At 56.2% G+C, this 18,009-nt stretch overlaps 1 protein-coding gene across 2 annotated transcripts in view; it reads left to right on the top strand.

The window, feature by feature from the left end:
- The window catches only part of PRKAG2 (protein kinase AMP-activated non-catalytic subunit gamma 2), a 261,692-nt gene that overhangs the window by 103,308 nt on the left and 140,375 nt on the right, over positions 1-18,009 (top strand). The window contains exon 1 of one of the 2 annotated variants that reach the window (XM_039230754.1): positions 853-946. The exons of the other annotated variant lie outside the window; for it this stretch is intronic. Within the exon in view, the coding sequence (XP_039086685.1) occupies positions 853-946 (94 nt within the window). Of the gene's footprint in view, positions 1-852; positions 947-18,009 lie in introns of those variants that run through there. 2 annotated transcript variants of the gene reach the window in all.

The raw sequence follows: 18,009 nt of genomic DNA, 5'->3' as shown, positions 1-18,009 counted from the left end.
CTAAAAGCTCTGTCGTGCCAGATTCCTAAGAAGCCCGGGGCTCAACTTGTGCATTTGCTGCAGAACTTTCCCTCGAATTCTGGGGGCCCCCATCCCCCCCACCGCACAGGTGGTCTTATATCTTTCATCGCAAAGGAGCACACGCTGAAATCGATCGGCGGTTCCCCGCCCGGGGGCTGCGGCTTCTCCACCAGGCAGCCGCCAGAGCCTTCTGACCCCGTGGAGCCTGGAGCCCATGAATCAAAATAGTTGTGTGATGTCATGTCATAATGGGAATGTGCTCCGGCCAATTGGTGCCAGGAATTGTCCGTACAGGGTGGTTTCCTTTTACAGTCTTTTTAAAGAGACATCTGCAGATCCGCACATGACCTGCGAGCCAGTGCTCCTTTTGCCTATTTAGTCTTCCCTCCTTCTCTGATTTTAAGGGGCAAAAAGCCCTGGAGTGTCTGAGCGCACAGCTGACCGTAACTACATAAACAAACCCACGGCAGGTTCTGCCTGCGCTTCCGGCAGCTTCTTTGCCTGCTTCTCCGGCTGCTGCGGCCGGAGGTGTGGAGGCGAGGCCGGCCGAGCTCTCTCTCCGAGCCTCCGAGGAAGGACTGCAGGGGGACCGCCCTGCGTGCCCCGTGGCTGCCGGCCCCGAGAGTGACCCGTGCTGTGTTGGGGTGAGGGCCCCGGGCTGGCGCTCGAGCACAAGCCGCGCCTCTAAGCTCTCGGTGGCCGAGCCGCTGGGCGCCCCACACCTGCCGGCCGATGCTGCACCCCTCCCGGCTCCCGGCTGGCGGGCGCTGACGCGGGTTCTCCGAGCCTTGGTATGGTCAGCTGTCGCCGCTCCTGTGGCCGCACCTACCCATGAAGCGTTTCGGCAGCCTCAGGGGGAGCAGGAAACACAAGGACCCAAACCGGAGCACTGAGAGGCGCCAGTCGGAGCCCCACGGCCTTTTCGGTAGGATGCTGCCCTTTGGCTGGTTTTCTGCCGGTCAGTGCTGCAGGCGGGAAACCCCACGGCGTGTGTGTGTGTGTGTGCGCGCGCGTGCATAGCCTCCTGAGCTGTAGCTGTGTGCAGGTGTAATCGCCAGGCAGGAGTTCAAGGACAGGAGTCTCCGTGTTGATGGGGGACCTTACCATGAACTAACTGCTGGAAGTTCCTTCTGAGTCTCCTTCCTCCGTCTCGCCCCACCTGGCCCAGTGAGGTTAGTGATCGATTGGATTGTCATTCATTCAGGCAGAACCAGCAGCTTGGGAGACAGAAAGAATGGGCTGGAATTGTCATTTTCGGCTGTCAAAGATGAAATGTGCGTGTGTGGAGAAAACTCGTGTTGGGGGTCAGCGGGAGGGACCCTTGTCTTCTGGCTGAGTAATCGGACAGATCGGGGGTTAACGTAGGAGGGAAGGCACCTGCCTCAGGCATGTCCCTGGGGAGAGGAGCTTGCTTTGTGATCTCCTTGGCTTCTGGGACTTTCCACAGCTCCTCCACGCATGGGGGTTTGGACCAGTGTGCTAGGACATGTGGGGGAGCGTCTAGGATTCGGTGCCTCCAGTGACCTATGGATTTGGGGGTGGGTTTTCCCTCTGGCTGACACAAGTAGATTCCAAAGCGCTCTGAGCTCCCTGGAGGCCTGGTCAAGACCTGCCCACTCAAAATTAGACGGCACGCTTCTTCATTTTAAGTTCCTGGTGGCTACGGGCCTGACTTGGGGTGTTCCCAAGCACCCCGCTGTAAGATGAATCGAAAGGGCCCCACGCACAACCGCAGGGGTAGTGAAGATGAGGGAGCTGAGCGGTGTGTTAAGTTGTGTCCCTTGAGGGGAACGTGATATCGTAAGCAGCAAAAAAAAAAAAAAAAAAAAAAAAAAATAGTCACGTGCATAGTCGGGAAGCGACTTTGGCAAAACACCTGGGCCATACATTGAAAATTAAAAGGTGAATATAAAACTTGCTGACATCACTTGCTAATCCACTTTCACCAGCTGCTTCCAGAAAGCCTCTGGGGGGCCCAGTGCTAGGCTGGAGACCCTGGGGCGTGCGGGCCGAGGGAACAGCAGCTTTTGAGTGAAGGCATGGAGGAGGAGTATCTGATCGGGTGCTACAGTGGAGTTAGGCAGGAACACACCCGCCCTTGCCCCGGGGATGGATGGCAGATGTCTTGACTTGATTCAGTGGTTTACAAAGAAGACTCTTGCTTTAAATAATAAAGTAATAAACACTCATTTACCTTAGAATTACAACTGAACCCAATATTTAACGAAAAGTCTCGTTTTGCTCTCGGGGACGGGAGGCCCATTATTAAAAGCCTGTTATTTGCCAGACTGCGGTTTCCCCTCTTGCACGTAGAACTTGGCTGTCTTCGTGTCTCCTACACTCCCGAGATCAAAAATAATAGTTGCGCGCTGACCAAGTTTTATACGTGCTCACATGCGAACGCCAGCCCTGACCGGGCTCCGGGACATCAGGGCTCCCTCCAGAAGCTTCCTCTGGGGTTCAGGAAGCAGGCGGAGGCCCCTCGAGGTGGCGAGAGCCCAGGCACCAAGGTTGGCGGTGCGTCCTGATTTTCCTTTTGTCAGAGTCTCCGCGTGCAGGGAGCTAAGAGCAAGGCAGGTGGCGGGTGTTGGCCCCTCAGATGATGCCGGGGGTGGGGGGGGTGGGGAGACAGCAAATGAAGAAAAAACAGTTGGAGAGTTTGCACTGAGCACCCCCTCCCTGGTGCCTTGCTAACCCTCACCTGCCTTTTAAGACTCAGCTTAACCCTTCCTTCCCTAAAGCCCAGGCACCCGTCCTGTGATCTCGTGGTCTCGGGGACAGGGATATGTCCCCAAAGGAGCCTTCTATCCCACGTTCTTGCTACAGAGTTTCTGGTCCCAGGATGTATTGTTTCTGCTTGTTGAGGAGGTATTGCTTCAGGTTCTTTGCTTTTCTAAATTCCCTTTCAGCGGGTCCACTCCTTCCTACGGTGGCCAGAGAATTTTAGAGGAGGCCTCCTCTTTTCCTGAGAAAGCTTCCCTGAGGGTCGTGACGATGTCTGTCCTTTACTCATCCCGCATTTCCCTCAGATCAGGCACACTCAGCAGGCTGGTGGGGGCTCCTCACCCTCCGTGGCCGGGTCAAACCGACCCAGGAGCCACGGGCCGTGTCCTCCGCCCCGGCTGGGGGCCCCTCCTCATGGGATGAGGCGTGCTTTGCCTCCTTGGCTGGTTTTCAGGCCAGGAAGCATCCTTGCTACCCATGTGCATGTGTACCTGTGCACACACTCACACGCAGCTGTCCCCGCAGCCCCCTGATGAACCAGAACGACCGAGAGAGAGAGAGAGAGAGAGAGAGAGAGAGAGAGAGTCAGGCCACGGCCGACCAGCAATTACAAAGCCTGGATGGCGTTTTCCTTTGGAAGTCATGGCTCTCGTTGGGCTTTTGAACGCTCCAAGGCTTGTGATAAACCACCCTTGAGGGTTCGGATTCGTGAAGAGCTCACCCCTTCAAAGCCCTGCAGAGTTTAGTATCTGCCCAGGTCCCCTGCAAGGCCAAGCAGATGCCTCGGGCTTTCGTGGCCCGTGTGCCTTAGAAGCGATGATTTCGACTTCAGCCTTTGCTTGCAGCCTCTTTGGTCAGCCGACACCCAGGTTGTGTTGCCAAAGAGCGTGTGGCGATAAGAATAAAACTGTGAAAGGAAGATTAGGAAGGGATCAGGCGATCAGATGGAAGAAGGCTGGGTGCCCCAACTTCTCCCCCCACACACACAGTTAGAGGGGACTCACTAGAAGCTGTGTGTACCTGAAATCTTAAGAGATCTCGTCTGAGGACCACACTGCAGACAGGAAACCGGGGGCACATCAGGAAGCTGGTGCTCCGGCCCCACCCGGCAGGCATCTAAGTCACACCAAAGACCAGAACCCCTCTGGCTGGGCTCTGCTTTACAGCCAGCTTCCCCTTCCCATGAGCCTCCTCGGGATACACGTACGACCACTTCTGCACCGAAACTGGAGGGTTCCTCATGCCCAGGTGAGCTCGCCTCCCCGCACTGCCCGGCCCTGCTCTCTTGTCCTCTGTAAATGCCAGCAGATGTCACAGCCAGGCATGGTGCTGGGGGGGAGGGGCGTCCCTGGCTGGAAGTGCCACCTGTGGCCCATCCCGCCTCCCCCAGCTGTCCCCCTCGGCTCCCTGCCTGCCCCTCATGGTCTTCGCGCAGTCGCGGTCGCCTGGAAAGACCTCAGTGTTCATTCAGTCTCTCATTCAAGCACATGTACTTCCCAGTCCGTAACGGAAGATTTCAAGCGCATAGAGAAGTAGGGAGAACAGCGTCACAGAGCCGTGGTCAAGTGCAGCAGCGCCTGGCGACGTGCCAGTCCCGCCAGCGTCTGGGGCACAGCGGTGCGCACGGCACCCACCACCCTCCCTGAGGCGGACCCCTGAGATCGTCTTTTAAACTGTGACAAAATAAGACGTACCAGCCGACCCACTTCTAAGTGCACGGTTCAAGGGCCCTCATCGCCGTCCATCCCCAGAGCTTTCCGCCATTCCCAGCTGACACTCTGCACCCATTCCACCCCCCGGCCCCTGGCACCCACCTTCCGACTTCCCGTCTCTGTGAATTGACTGCTCCAGGCACCCCGGCTTGTACAGCGGTGAGCGTTGTGGAGGAAGAGGCAGGCTGCGAGGTCAGCCGGCTGGGGGGGGGTGGGGGAAGGGCTCCCCCTTCCCCCACCCCTGCTAGGGCTCCGGGGGAGGAAGTGGGCGGTGCAGACCCCTGAGGTCAGGGGCACACCCTTGCTGGGTTCCAGGAGCAGCAGGAGGCCGTGTGTGAACAACAGGATCCGAGTCAGGCGCTCAGCAGGAGGCAAGGGGTGGGGGGAGGGTGAGCTCAGTACAGTCCCCGCCCCGTGGGCACGCGGACTTGGGGTTGAACCTGCGTGAGATGAGGCACCCGGGGGTCTTAAGCAGAGCACTGATGGGCCCTGAGGGTGGGGGCTGCCCCCAAGGGGCCACGTGCCCCCGCCCGGCCTCAGCGCCCAGCCCTGCCTCCCATTCTCGGTGACTCCTGGACACGCAGGGTCTCATCTGCAAGGCTGGGCGTGCTGGGGAGCACGGCAGACTCTGTAGCCATCAGGGGTGGGGTGTTGAGGGCATCTCCTCATGTTCCTTGGGGCAGCGCACCGTTTAGGAATGCTCAGCTCAGCTCAGCTCGAGATCTGGAGAGGGAGGCCCGGCTCACTGGCCCCCCCGTCCATCCGACCCACACCCTCTGTTCCTCTCCCTGCCCTTCTGTGGGCCACCATCACCACACGCGGCTCAGCGGTCCCTGGACGCGGGCCCCGGCTAGATGACAGGTGGAAGGCATGGCCCGGACGAGGGCTTCCTGGGAAAATCTCAGCTAAGCACTTCCGGATTCATCCGCTCTTCAGGCTCCCTGGGTCACTGGGGAAACCAGTCGGCCCCCACCCAGCAGGCGGGCAGGAGGCAGGGCGGCTCCAGGGGAGACAGGGGTGGCCAGGGCAGTCACTGTCCATGCCCCCTCCCCATGTCTGCCCAGCGGGACAGGAAGGAGCGTCCCAGCAACAGGCCGGGTGACAACAGAGACAGTGAAATGGGTGCTGGCGCACACGTTGCCCATGGGCTCCGAGAGGTTAGGCGGCAGGTAAGCCGTGTGGTTGCCGGAGCTGCTGTCCTCTGGGGAGCCCTGGTCTGCACAGAGAACCTGGGTCCCGACAGAGGATGCTGGCACCGTGGACGTGCAATGGACAGGAAGATGAGATTGCAGAACCGGGAAAGGGCAGAGAGAAATAAGGGAGAAGAAGCGCTCAGGGAAGGGGCTGGATTTAAACACCGTCACTCTGGACAGTGACGCCTCCTGTGGCTCATTGACTCGGCTCAGGGCTGGAATGCCTGGCTGGGGCCAGACCACTGCTGCTCTGACATCCCGACCCTTCCAGAAGGACCCCCCCCCCCCGCTCCCAGGGTGGGTATAAGGGCCCCCTTGCCACCTGAAAACATCGTGTGGGCTTCCTGCTTCTAGATGAGATCAAGAACATGGTACATGTAGGAGCACCTGGGCGGCTCAGTCGATTAAGCGTCTGACTCTTGGTTTCGGCTCAGGTCATGATCCGGGTTTCGTGAGTTCAAGTCCCGCATCAGGCTCTGTGCTGATGGTGCAGAGCCTATCTGGGATTTTCTCTGTCTCTGTCTCTCTCTCTGTCTCTGTCTCTCTCTCTCTTTCTCTCTCTGCCCCTCCCCTACTCACGCTGTCTCTGTCTCTCTCAAAATAAATAAACTTAAAAATTAAAATACAAAGAACACAGCACATTTAAAGAGCAAAATGAACGCCATCCTTGAATAATAATTTGCCATTGATGATTGAGAAGAAAAAACATAGGAGGTGCAACTACTCAAGAACAGATCAACCGGGGTGTTCCCTGAGGACAACAATGGCTTCTTGTCCTGCTGTGGCCCTGGGCCCAGGCTGTGGCCTCCACAGATGTCTCATGACAGTGGTGGTGGTCCAGGGCTTAAGTCCCTAGGAGGGAGTATGTCCCCTCCTGGTTAGGACCCTGGTCAGACTTGTGCTTGGCCTGCAGAGCCCAGTGGGGTGGGGTGAGGTGGGGTGCGGTGGGGTGGAGTGGGGTGCGATGGGGTGAGGTGGGATGCACCTATAGAAAACCCTGGCTGTGAAAAATGAACTATTGGGGCCTCATCAAGATAAAAAATTTCTGCACAGTGAAGGCAGCAGTCAACAAAACTAAAAGACAGCCTACAGAATGGGAGAAGATATATTCAAGTGACATATCCGATAAAGGGTTAGTATCCAAAATCTATGAAGAACTTAGCAAATTCAGTATCCAGAAAAACCACATAATCCAGGTGAGAAATGGGCAGAAGATATGAATGGACATTTTTCTAAAGAAGACATCCAGATGGCCAACAGATACATGAAAAGATGCACAACATCATTACCCATCTGGGAAATATAATCAAAACTATGACGAGATATCACCTCACACCTGTCAGAATGGATAAAATTAACAGCACAGGAAACAACAGAGGCTGGTGAGGATGTGGAGAAAGGGGCACCCTATTGCACTGTTGGTGGGAATGCAAACTGGTGCAGCCACTCTGGAAAACAGTATGGAGGTTCCTCAGAAAGTTAAAAATAGAGCTCCCTTACGACCCAGCCATTGCACTACTAGGTATTTATCCAAAGGATTCAAAAATGCTGTTTGAAGGGGCACATGTACCCCAATGTTTATAGCAGCACTATCAACAATAGCCAAAGTACAGAAAGAGCCCAAATGTCCATCGACCAATGAATGGATAAAGAAGATGTGGTATAATTATATATACAATGGAATATTACTCTGGGATCAAAAAGAATGAAATCTTGCCATTCGCAACAACGTGGATGGAACTAGACTGTATATGCTCAGTGTAATAAGTCAGAGAAAGACAAATACTATATGACTTCACTCATGGGTGGAATTTAAGAAACAAGACAGATGAACGCATGGGAGGGAAGGGAAAAGAGACAGTGGGCAACAAACCATAAGAGACTCTTTTTTTTTTTTTAAATATACTTTGAAAGTGTGTGTGACGCACAACTCGGGAAGGGCGGAAAGAGAGGGAGGGAGACTCGCAAGCAGGCTCCACACTGTGTAGTGGAGCCCGATGCCGGGCTTGATCCCACAATCCATGAGATCATGACCTGGACCAAAGTGCCCCAAGAGAGTCTTAAAGACAGAGAACAAACTGAGAGTTGATGGAGGGAGGTGGGGGAGGGGCTAAATAGGCGACGGGCACTAAGGAGGGCACTTGTTGGCATGAGCACTGGGGGTCATGTGCACGTGATGAATTCTACTCTTGAAACTCCTATTGCGGTGTATATTTACTAACTAGAATTTAAATGAAAACTTGAAAAAGAAAGAGCAAAGAAAGCAAAGAGAAGGAAAAGAAAAGAACGAAACGAAATGAAAAGAAAGGGAGAGAGAAAGAACGCAAACCTGGCTGTGAAAGTAGATGTACAGGTACCGTCTGGGGCCCCAGAACAAGATGGCTGCTGAGAAGGAGGAGGTAGAAGGTTCAGGAACACAAATCAGCTAATTCCAGGGATTTCACCAAGGAACAGCAAATAAGGGATAAAGCTCCTAGGACCCAGCTTCGCCTACAGTCAACCCCCTCCATAGCTTTTGTACCGATAAACCAAGTCACCTCGAGCCCCTTCTCCTAGAAACTCAGCGTTGCTGGGGCACGACTGGTACCTGATATCTGCCCGCACCAGGCCCCGCGCAGGCCTGCCTGTGCTCAGTTCCCCGGGCAGGCGAGGCCCCGGGAAGCCCTTTCAGCACAGGTGCACTTGGTCAGGGGCTTCTGAGAAGTTCTCCGGCCGTCGGAGTGAACGCCCGCTTCGCTTGAAGCTTCCCTGTTGACGGATGGTTGTGTATATCCGTGTTAGGAAACGTTTTATTGTCTGCCCGTCCGGAGCAAAGAAAGAAAGGAGAGTGCCTGGTATAGACATGGGGAGATGGATCTTAGAATGTAGGTTTTGTTACCCTTCGGGTTCGGAGAGGCTGACAGACGTGTCCGCGACGCCGCCTCAAACCCTTTGTGGTATGCGCCCCCCCCGCCCCCGCCCAGAGGAGGGCCACAGGGTTCGTGCAGAGCCGGGAGGGGTGAGGCAGGCGGGGCGGGGGGGCGGAAAGCTGTCTGGTGGCCGGGAGAGGACGGTCAGGAGCCTTTTGCTGGGTCTCCACGGGAAAGGCAAAGCCAGGCAGGGGCCGCACGTCAATAGTGTCTGGTCCCTGACTCCCTGGATGGTTAGAGCAGCGGGCGGTGCCTGCTGAGTGTAGGGGGAGGGGTTCTGAGTTGGGGGGGGTGCTCCCGGATAGGCTTGTTTTGCGTGTGAAAACTTTGCTCTAAGAATTGGCCAACCTAGTGGTAGTTGGGGGGGGGGGGGTGTCTCTTCCCATTCGGCGAGGAATGTGGACTAGAGGTCACTGCCATACTTCTCATCCTCTTTACCTTGAGTTTCCGTGCGTTTTCACGTCTGCCCCGACAGTCTGCCTGAGCCCCCAGCATGCAGGCTCTGGGGGGCAGAGGCTTGTTCCCCCCAAGTCTGGACACCCTGGCTTCCTGGGCCTTAGGTGCCCAGCCGCTCGGGCTTCCTCTGGGGTTCCTTCTCTCCGGGTCATGCTTCTCCCTTCCCTTTCAAGGGCGCCATCTTTCAAGCCTGGGGCACACCTCTGGCGCCTGTAGACGGAGGGGAAGGGCTGTCTGTCCCTGACGTGGTTTCTAAGGCCACAGAAAGTGCCATGTGAGTGTCCGTGGACGAGCAAGCCGTGTGGCCTTCTCCCCCACTGTTGTACATGATATTCCGTGATGCGGCCACGTGCCCGGTGGGTGGATGGACAAACGGCAGGGGTGTTTTGTGGCCACCTCGCGTGGAGCCTGGGGCTCGCCTAGCCACGGCCTTGTTTCTGGAAGAAAGAGGAAGGTGTGGCCAGACCAACACGGGGGCCCATGGAGGACGCGGCCTCACCCTGGGGGCCCCCAGGGGATGTGGAATAGACAGTGGCTTCCATCTTGAGGTCTCCTTGAGCCTCACCGCCCTGACTCCCACCTGGCGCAGCCCCTCCGCCCGCCCGCGCTCGCTCCCTGGTTCTCTGCCCTGCCTCGGCCTGCAGCGTGGGCCTCGCCGACTCTCACGGCGCTTGCCTCCCACCCAGTCCCCCTGGTTCGCTCCGTTAAGCTCCGGCCGCGGGTCGTGGGTGCTGAGGACACAGAGGTGAAACCTGTAGACACTGAGCAAATTTGCACAAATAGATCATAAGAGCGTATGATACAAGATGATAAAACTTAAAGGGTCAGCTGAGATTTTGTCAGAAGGGTCTGGTTTTGATGTGAGGGATGGAGGCCAGCAGGGGCGGGGGTGGGGGGGGAGGCGGGGAAGGCTGGGAGGGTCACCAGCAGGGGGTCGCAGGGGGGGAGTGGGAAGGGTCCGGGCAGGAGAATGATGCGAAGGTCTGAGGCAGGCAGGGCCGGGCGTGTCACAGGCACTTAGCGGGGTTGCCCAGAGCTCAGGGAGGGACACCGGTGTCTCAGCGCCTGGGAGGTCATCCTCCACGGCCCCACCCAGAACAGAGCACCCCCTCGAACACGTTCTGGAAACGCGGTGGCCGTTGCTCAGAACTGCTGCTCCTGACTTCCCTCCCGGGGCCCCTGGGGCCTCTCCTGAGACAGGTCCCCCGATTCACCCGAGAAAAGCAGATTTTCTCCCAAACAAGGGACAATGGGTCTCTGATGGAGGTTTCCACGGTGCGACTCGGGCGGGCCCTGACCCCCATGTGCATTGTGCGGGTGGCTGAGGGCGCCCGGTCCAGATAACGGGGGCCCCTGGGGAGTGACCTCTCGGGGTCACACAGCCCGGCTCCACGTTGTCTGGAAAAGATAAGCTAAAGAGAACGAGCTGAGTGTGTCCCTCTTGCTGGAAACGCCCTCCTTGCCCTGCTGGCCCAGCCCCTCCCCCACCCCCACCTCCACCCCAGCTCAGGCGTTCTCTGCAGGATCTGCCCCGAGCCCTCCAGGACCCCCACGGCCTTGCTCGTGCGTCCAGGAGGGCAGTAACCCAGCTCAGAGCTTGGCTGGTCTGTTTGGGCCGAGCCGCTAAACTCCTCGGGCGTGGAGATTGTGTCTTGTTCTCTCTCTGCCGGTGACAGACCTCTGATGGTGACCCACATGCATGAGCCACCTTTCTCCGTGACAGGACCTCGGTTCTCCTATGTCCTGCCTGTGGCTCAGGAGGGCATAGGAGCAAGTTATTCAGTGAGCTCTAAAGGGGAGTGTTGTTTAGACTTCTGGAAAAGACTCTCAAAGGAGGGGAAAGGTGTGTCCCCATCGATCCCCTTTTCCTTCCCCTGCCTCAAAGACAGATGTGATGACTGGAGCCCCAGCAGTCATCTTGGACCCTGAGGTGATTGCCGACGATGGAAAACGCACACTGAGGAGAGTGGAGAGTAGAGACAGGATCCTGGGTTAACATTGTGAAGCTGCCTTAGCCATCTGGACTGCCTACCTGTCGGGCGTCCTTTGTGCAAAGGAAAATAAGCCTCTCCCTTCCTGAAACCACTGTTATTTGGGGTTTTTCTATGAAGTGAGAACAAAGTGGACCCTCACTGATACCAAGCTCCTCACAAGGAACTTGCTGCATGCTGGGCACTCAGTAATTACTTGAGGACAGAGTGAGTGATCCGTGAGCTTCTCCCCATGCGTGGCTTCTTCAGACTGATACTGAGGCTCGGTGGGTGGGGCTGCCCAGGCGGGGACGAGGGCCTGGTCACCCAGGACATCCCACTGATGTTTGTCTGGCTCCATATTCCCTAAAGCTGGGTGACCACTGTATGCAAGTATAAGAAAAGGCCGATAGTCTAAATTTACACTAAAAAAAAGTTGGACTTGACAGGGCATCTTGGTGGCTCAGTTGGTTCAGTGTCTGACTTTGGCTCAGGTCATGATCTTGGGGTTTCTAAGTTCAAGCTCGGCCTCAGGCTCTGTGCTGACAGCTCAGAGCCTGGAGCCTGCTTCAGATTCTGTGTCTCCCTCTCTCTCTCTACCCCTTCCCCACTCATGCTCTGTCTCTGTCTCTCTCAAAAGTAAACATTAAAATTTTTTTTAATTTATAATAAAAAAATTGGACTTGTCGATGCTTTATACAAATAGGTCATCTTCTGAAATGAAGTTGAAATATGACTTAGTTTGAAAAGATTCCAGCACAGAGAGAGACGACGGGACATTTCGGCTGACGGTGGAATTTGAGGCCAGTCTCTTGGGCCACGCGTCGAGCCTGGATATAAGCGTGCAGTCTGGACTCCGTACTAACTGGGTTTTGACACAGTTCTTTCGTGATGTGTGTGTGGCTGCACTTCGCTGTGTAAGCCGGAAACCACGGGTGAATCCGTCAGATGAGTACGTGTATTCTGTGTGTGTGACAGGCTGGGGCTAAGCGTGAGGTGAGGGTGGGGCCGGGGCTCCCAGAAGCCTGCAGTTTGGCCTGCGGTGAGGGCATCTGCCTGGAGGGAGGACCTCAGGATCACGCTGGTGCTGAGTGCTTCGGGGGGCTCGGGTGGAGTGGGGCTCTGTCCATACCCGGGAGGTGAGGCTGGATTGGTGAGACGCAGTGGGGGGTGGGGGGGCAGCCAAAGAAGAGTCCAGAAAGAGAGGATGGGGCCTGGTTTGGCTGAATGCAGAGTGCCAGGCCGGGGCTCCCGGAAGGGGTGTGAGCCAGGGAGGGTGTTAGGAGAGACCAAGGGGAAGAGGCGGAGGGGGCCCCGAGTGAACAGGGCCTCACAGGGCCTCCGTAGTGGCTTCCCGTGGCCTCCCCCGTGGGGGGTGGAGGGGTGAGGCTACAGGTGTTCCCAGCCCCTGGGGCAGCACCTACCCTACACCTCCCACCACCTCTGCTTCCTTGTGGGGAGCCCCAAGGCTCTGAGGTGGGGTCCCAGGGCAGATGTCTCCCAGCCCCTGGCGAGTGCAGGGGATGGGGGGGTGGGGAGGGGGTCTCCAGCCTTGACACATGCACGATAGAGGCAGTGCCACAGGCAGCCAGGGCCAGGAGAGAGTCATCTAGGCAAGCAGAGGAAGGCCAGCATGGGAGGGGGCTACAGGCCGGGACACGGCCAAGACCTTGAGCACTGACCTGGGTGGCGGGGACGTCACCATGAAGCTATCAGTGATGGTGTGGCCTGGCACGGCGCGCCTCTACGATGCTTTCTGTTCAGTAACTGCGTTAAGGCGGGTAGAAGAGATGGTGGATGGGGTGTTCCCATTTTACAGATGGGAGAGCTGAGGCCCAGAGAGGCCAAGAGATCTGTCAGTCGCATGTGGCAGCCTATGGGAGGAGAGGAGTGTCTCGGAGGACGTCCCTCTGCTGAATATGCACGAGGTGGACACCCGCCCCTGGCGCGCTGACGGGCAAAGCCGCCCCTTCTCTGACACATTCTTCACCCGTACTCCGGCTGCCACCTCAGGCCATCCGTGAGTCATGGGGGATGTTGAGTCAGAAGTCCCTGTCCCCCCTGCTGCTCTGTCCTGGGTGACTCAGCCTGGTCGCAGAGCAGCCAGAACTGATGGGAGAGGAAACAGAAGCGGCTGTAGCCTAGAGATGGCCTCCGAGCAGCCGTGGCCTTGACCTCAGGAGGTATCCCGGAAAGGCGAGCAAAGAGCTGTGTCAGCAGGCTGGCGCCTGGGGGCCAGGAACCCCCAAGGCGCACCCCAGCCTGGGGGTGACTCCCATCACCTACCAAAGCCGTCCCAGGGTCCCCTTCTCAGGGCTCTCCGGCCACGGCTGCCTCCCTTCTCCTGGATGGAGCCCACCTTGGGGCTCCTGTGCCTGGTGGTGGATCGATCACTGGAGTGACCCCATCCTTGTGACCAGGTCAGGCCCTTCTGCCCCTCGACTGCCAGATGGGGCTCGGGTCCACCCATTCTGGAAGGTGCCGGCACCCACAAACAGATCTACCTCGGACATTACATTGATTCTCGATTAACCATCTAGTACTAACTTTTAAAACTTTGTTTGTTGTTTAATTTTTTAAACGTTTTTATTCCTTTTTGAGAGATGAGAGAGACAGAGCAAGTGGGGGAGGGGCAGAGAGAGAGACACACACACGCAGAATCTGAAACAAGCTCCAGGCTCTGAGCTGTCAGCACAGAGCCCGATGTGGGGCTCGAACCCACAAACCATGAGATTATGACCTGAGCCAAAGTCGGACGCTTAACTGACTGAGCCACTGAAACGCCCCCTTTTAAAACCTTGTTAATGTAAATTTTACCAGCGTAGCAGCATACAGAAACGTGTACAAATCATAGGTGGTAAAATTGCAGTTTGCACATGCCCACGTGTGCAGATCAAGGAAGGGGGACATCAGGAGCACCCCAGGAGTGTCCCCACACCCCCTTCGGGCACTCCCCCCCAAGATGAGCATTGCCTGGTGTTGCACTTTATATGGTGGGTCCATACAAGATGTATTTTTCACCTGGCTTCGTTCGCGTGCACATCGTGCACAGCTGGGCTGAGGTCCTAGGCACGGCCCTCCCTCTCCGGTTGCTGGGTGAGGAAGGTTCCGTCCTCTGCACGGACCACAGCCTCTCCGTCCACCCGCCTGGATGGGCACGGGCCGTATCCGGCTTGGGGCTCTGACAGAGTGCCACCGTGCATCTCGCGTACGTTTGCACGCTTCAGCTGGACACACAGGAGGACTGTGGGCCGTAGTGTGCTCAGACGCGCAGCCTCAGTAGGGATCTGGGCATCAGGTGTGTGCAAGCCGCCTCCCAGGCTAGTGTCTAAGCACACGCCGTGTCCTTCCTCCATGCTTCCTGACGCCGTGCCCTGTACTCACGACCAGCCTCCTTCTGCCCATCACCCAGCTCTGCACGACGATGCAGGTGTATTTCCTCGCCTGGTAATGGGTAGCGCCAGTCCCCGATGCGGGAGCGAGAGGCGGTGCCCGCCGTCCCACATCCTGGTCTGCTTCCCTGCTGGCAAGGACTCGGGCTCGGCCTGTCCATCACCCACCGTGCAGCGTAGCGGGTGGGGTCCCCGGTGGATCTGGGAGGAGCTCCCATCTCTAAGGCTGCAGGCTTCCTGGGGCTCAGCGTTTGGGATTTATTTATGCCTGGGAACTGTAGCGGGACCTGGTTTGTAACCGCCAGCTGTCGCTATAGCAACTCCCCACTTACAGCAGCCTCTCCACTAAAAATAGATCACTTCATCCCTAGGATAGAAAAATCAAAGAAAATCAAAGTGGGGGAGGGTCCGGTCTGCTCAGCCTCGAGGCCCCAGATGGACCTCAAGGTGTGGCGATGTGCGTTCCGGGCGTTTTACCCACCCACCTACAAGCAGGAAGGGCTGCGGTGCGATGGCCGGTCCCTGCGAGCATTCTCGGGGCCACGGGGGCCCAGAGCCTCTCCCTGCTTAGACCTCATCCGTCTTCTCCCCGATGGTCCAAACCACAGGTTTTAATATCGAATTATAAGCAGTCATTTCATTTGGCCCTTACTCTGTTTTTTAATCTGAATTCTTCTGTGGGATTGTAAACATCTTTCAAGGTCAGGGACTTAATTATCAGGGTGATGCGAGGTCTGAAAATCCTGTCATATGAAAAGGAGTTGAAAGCATCGGAAATGTTGGCATGGGCAGGGGCGCACTTAGCGAGGGGTGAGAACAGCCTTCACATGTTGGAAGGAGTGCCCTAATGAGGCAGGGTGTAGGGAAACAGAACCTCACTCCACGGGAGAGAAGGATCCACCCCTACCCCCATGAAAATACACGTATTTTTAAAATGCATTTTATTACATTAAAAAAATCTAAAATACAAGTTCATTTATTTTATAACTAGAGGTTGGGTGTCATATGTAGGGGATGAATCACTGGATTCTGCTCCTGAAATCATTATTGCATGATATGCTAACTAACTTGGATGTAAATTTATAGAAAGGAAGAGTAAAATAAAGTAAAATAAAATAAAATTTCAAAGCGATTGAAAGCCAGAAGTCCCCCTCATCACAGGCATCCACAGTGCCCAGTACCTCTGTGGACCTCTGAGAAGGACCGCATTCTGGAGGGCTGCCCCGTGGGGACAGGGCCGAGCTGATGTCGGCCGGGTGGGGCTGGGGGCCCTCGCAAGGTGCCCATGAAGACTCAGGGTGACGCCCTGAGCACCCCGCCCGCACACAGTAGGTGCTCAGCGGCGTTAGTTGTTACCACAAGGGGTATTCCAGCCAAGGACGAGGTTTTAAACATTGGAGGGGAGATTTACTTGATCTTCTCGAGGTCCCGGCTCTGAGCTGCAGGCAGAAGGGAGGTGGGTCACGGTGAGAAGCAAGCTTGGAACAGGAAGTGTTAGAGCCAGCAGTGCTGGGAGCAGCTGGGCTCGGGCCAGGCGCAATTGGGGGCGCCTGGGGGGCCCTTGGATTTGGACCTTCCTAGGGAGTCCCCTCTCTGCTCCACTGGGACCCTCCCTGCCCGTAAGCCACACAGGGTGGCTATTAGAGACACACCAGTCCTTATTCTTATTTTGTTTTTGTTTTGGGGATCTGGGGTGGGGGTTTTTTTGTTGTTTTTTGGGGGTTTTTTTTGGCATTTTTTTACCTTGTGGTGAAGTGGACAAACACAAAATTCACGTGTATCTGTTTTTAAGTGCACAGGTTTGTGGTCCGAATGACACTCCCATTGCTATGCAGCCACCACCGCCATCAGCCCCAGAACTTTTTCTTCTTGCAAACCCGAAGCTCCGCCCCCATGAGACATTACCCTTCCCTTCTCTGTCCCCCAGCCCCTGGCGCCCGCCATTCGAGTTTTCTGTCTCTATGAATTTGACTCTTGTGGTAACTCGTGTTAAGTAGAGTCACACGGCATTTGTCCCTCTGTCCCTGGCTTATTTCACTTAGTGCAGTGTCTTCGAGGTTCATCCATGTTGTAGCGTGTCAGAGTTTCCTTCCTTTATGTTTTTTTAAAATTTTTTAATGTTTTATTTATTTCTAGGAGAGAGAGAGAGAGACAGCATGAGCAGGGGAGGGTCAGAGAGAGAGGGAGTCACAGACTCTGAAACAGGCTCCAGGCTCCGAGCCGGCAGTCAGCACAGAGCCTGACGCGGGGCCTGAACCCATGAACCATGAGATCATGACCTAAGCGAAAGTCGGATGCTTAACTGACTAAGCCACCCCGGCGCCCCTTTTATGTTTATTTTTGAGAGAGAGAGAGAGAGAGAGAGAGAGAGAGAGAGAGAGAGAATCTCAAGCAGGCTCCACGTAGTCAGCACAGAGCCCAACATGGGGCTCGAACCACAAGAACATGGCCTGAGCTGAAATCAAGAGTCCATCACTTGACTGAATGAGCCACCCAAGCGCTACTCCTTCCTCTTTAAGATGAAACAGTATCCCGCTGTACGCACACACCGTGTTTTGCGGATCCACTCAACACTCAGGGGACATGGCCGTGTCTCCCCACCTAGATGGCAAGCGCTTCCAGGCAGCCGTGTGTGGGGAAATGAGCCCCAAGGCTGCCTGAGCCCTTCCAGGGCTACGCCGTGCACCCACAGGTGGGAGGGCCTCCTGACACCCGGTGCTGTGTGTAATGAGGAGGTGCTGAGCGCCGGGACCACCTCTGATCCTGTTTCATTATCCATCCCAGAGGCCTCTGCTCCTCTTTAAGCGCTCGAAAATCAGCATCTAGCCACTGAGTGCCAGTTTGCTAATTGCATAGAGTGAGGTGCTGGAGATGGGCCAGGAATAGTGAGTTTGGGTTAGGACCTGTGTGGGGGAGGGGCCGAGACTGGCATGGCCTGCAGAGGTGGCCTGGGGACATTGGGTCCTTAGGAAAAATGGTAGTGGGGCACCGGGGTGGCTCAGTCGGTTGAGCGTCCGGCTTCAGCTCAGGTCATGATCTTGCAGTGCACGGGTTCGAACCCCACGTTAGGCTCTGTGCTGACAGCTCAGAGCCCGGAGCCTATTTCGGATTCTGTGTCTCCTTCTCTGTCCATCCCCTGCTCATGCTCTGTCTCCCAAAAATAAATAAAGGTGAAAAAAGTTTTTGAAAAATCAAAGACAAGGAAAATGATAGAGGGAGGCCCTAGCACCCTGGGACGGGTCCGGGGGTGGCTTCTGGGAGGGAGGCTGGCATTCATCACAGATGAGTGGGGACCAGCCCTGCCTTCTAAGGGTTCTCATGGGTCTTCCTGACCCAGGGGGCTCAGAGCAAGACAGCCTTTGGGAGGGTCCCCTCTTTCCTTGGCTGTGACGCCTCGCTCCATGGAGGTGCTCACTCCTGGGCTCGCCCAGAGGTTGCCGAAGAGCCGTGGGGGCAGCGGGGGGCCTGCAGCTTGTTTGACTTGCTTGGTGCTAACGTGGTCCGAAAGGTGGCCACCACTAGACAGAATTGAAATGCCAGCCCTGCCGTGAGGACGCTGTAGAGAAAGGGACCCGAAGCCTTGGAGAGATGGGAATGTGAGAGTAGATCATGTAGGACCTGCTCCCCGCCCT

Source organism: Hyaena hyaena, unplaced genomic scaffold, assembly GCF_003009895.1.
Source record: "Hyaena hyaena isolate Hyena2069 unplaced genomic scaffold, ASM300989v1 scaffold_50, whole genome shotgun sequence".
In the NCBI taxonomy this organism is placed as follows: Eukaryota; Metazoa; Chordata; class Mammalia; order Carnivora; family Hyaenidae; genus Hyaena; species Hyaena hyaena.
This window is presented reverse-complemented; position numbering and strand designations above follow the sequence as displayed.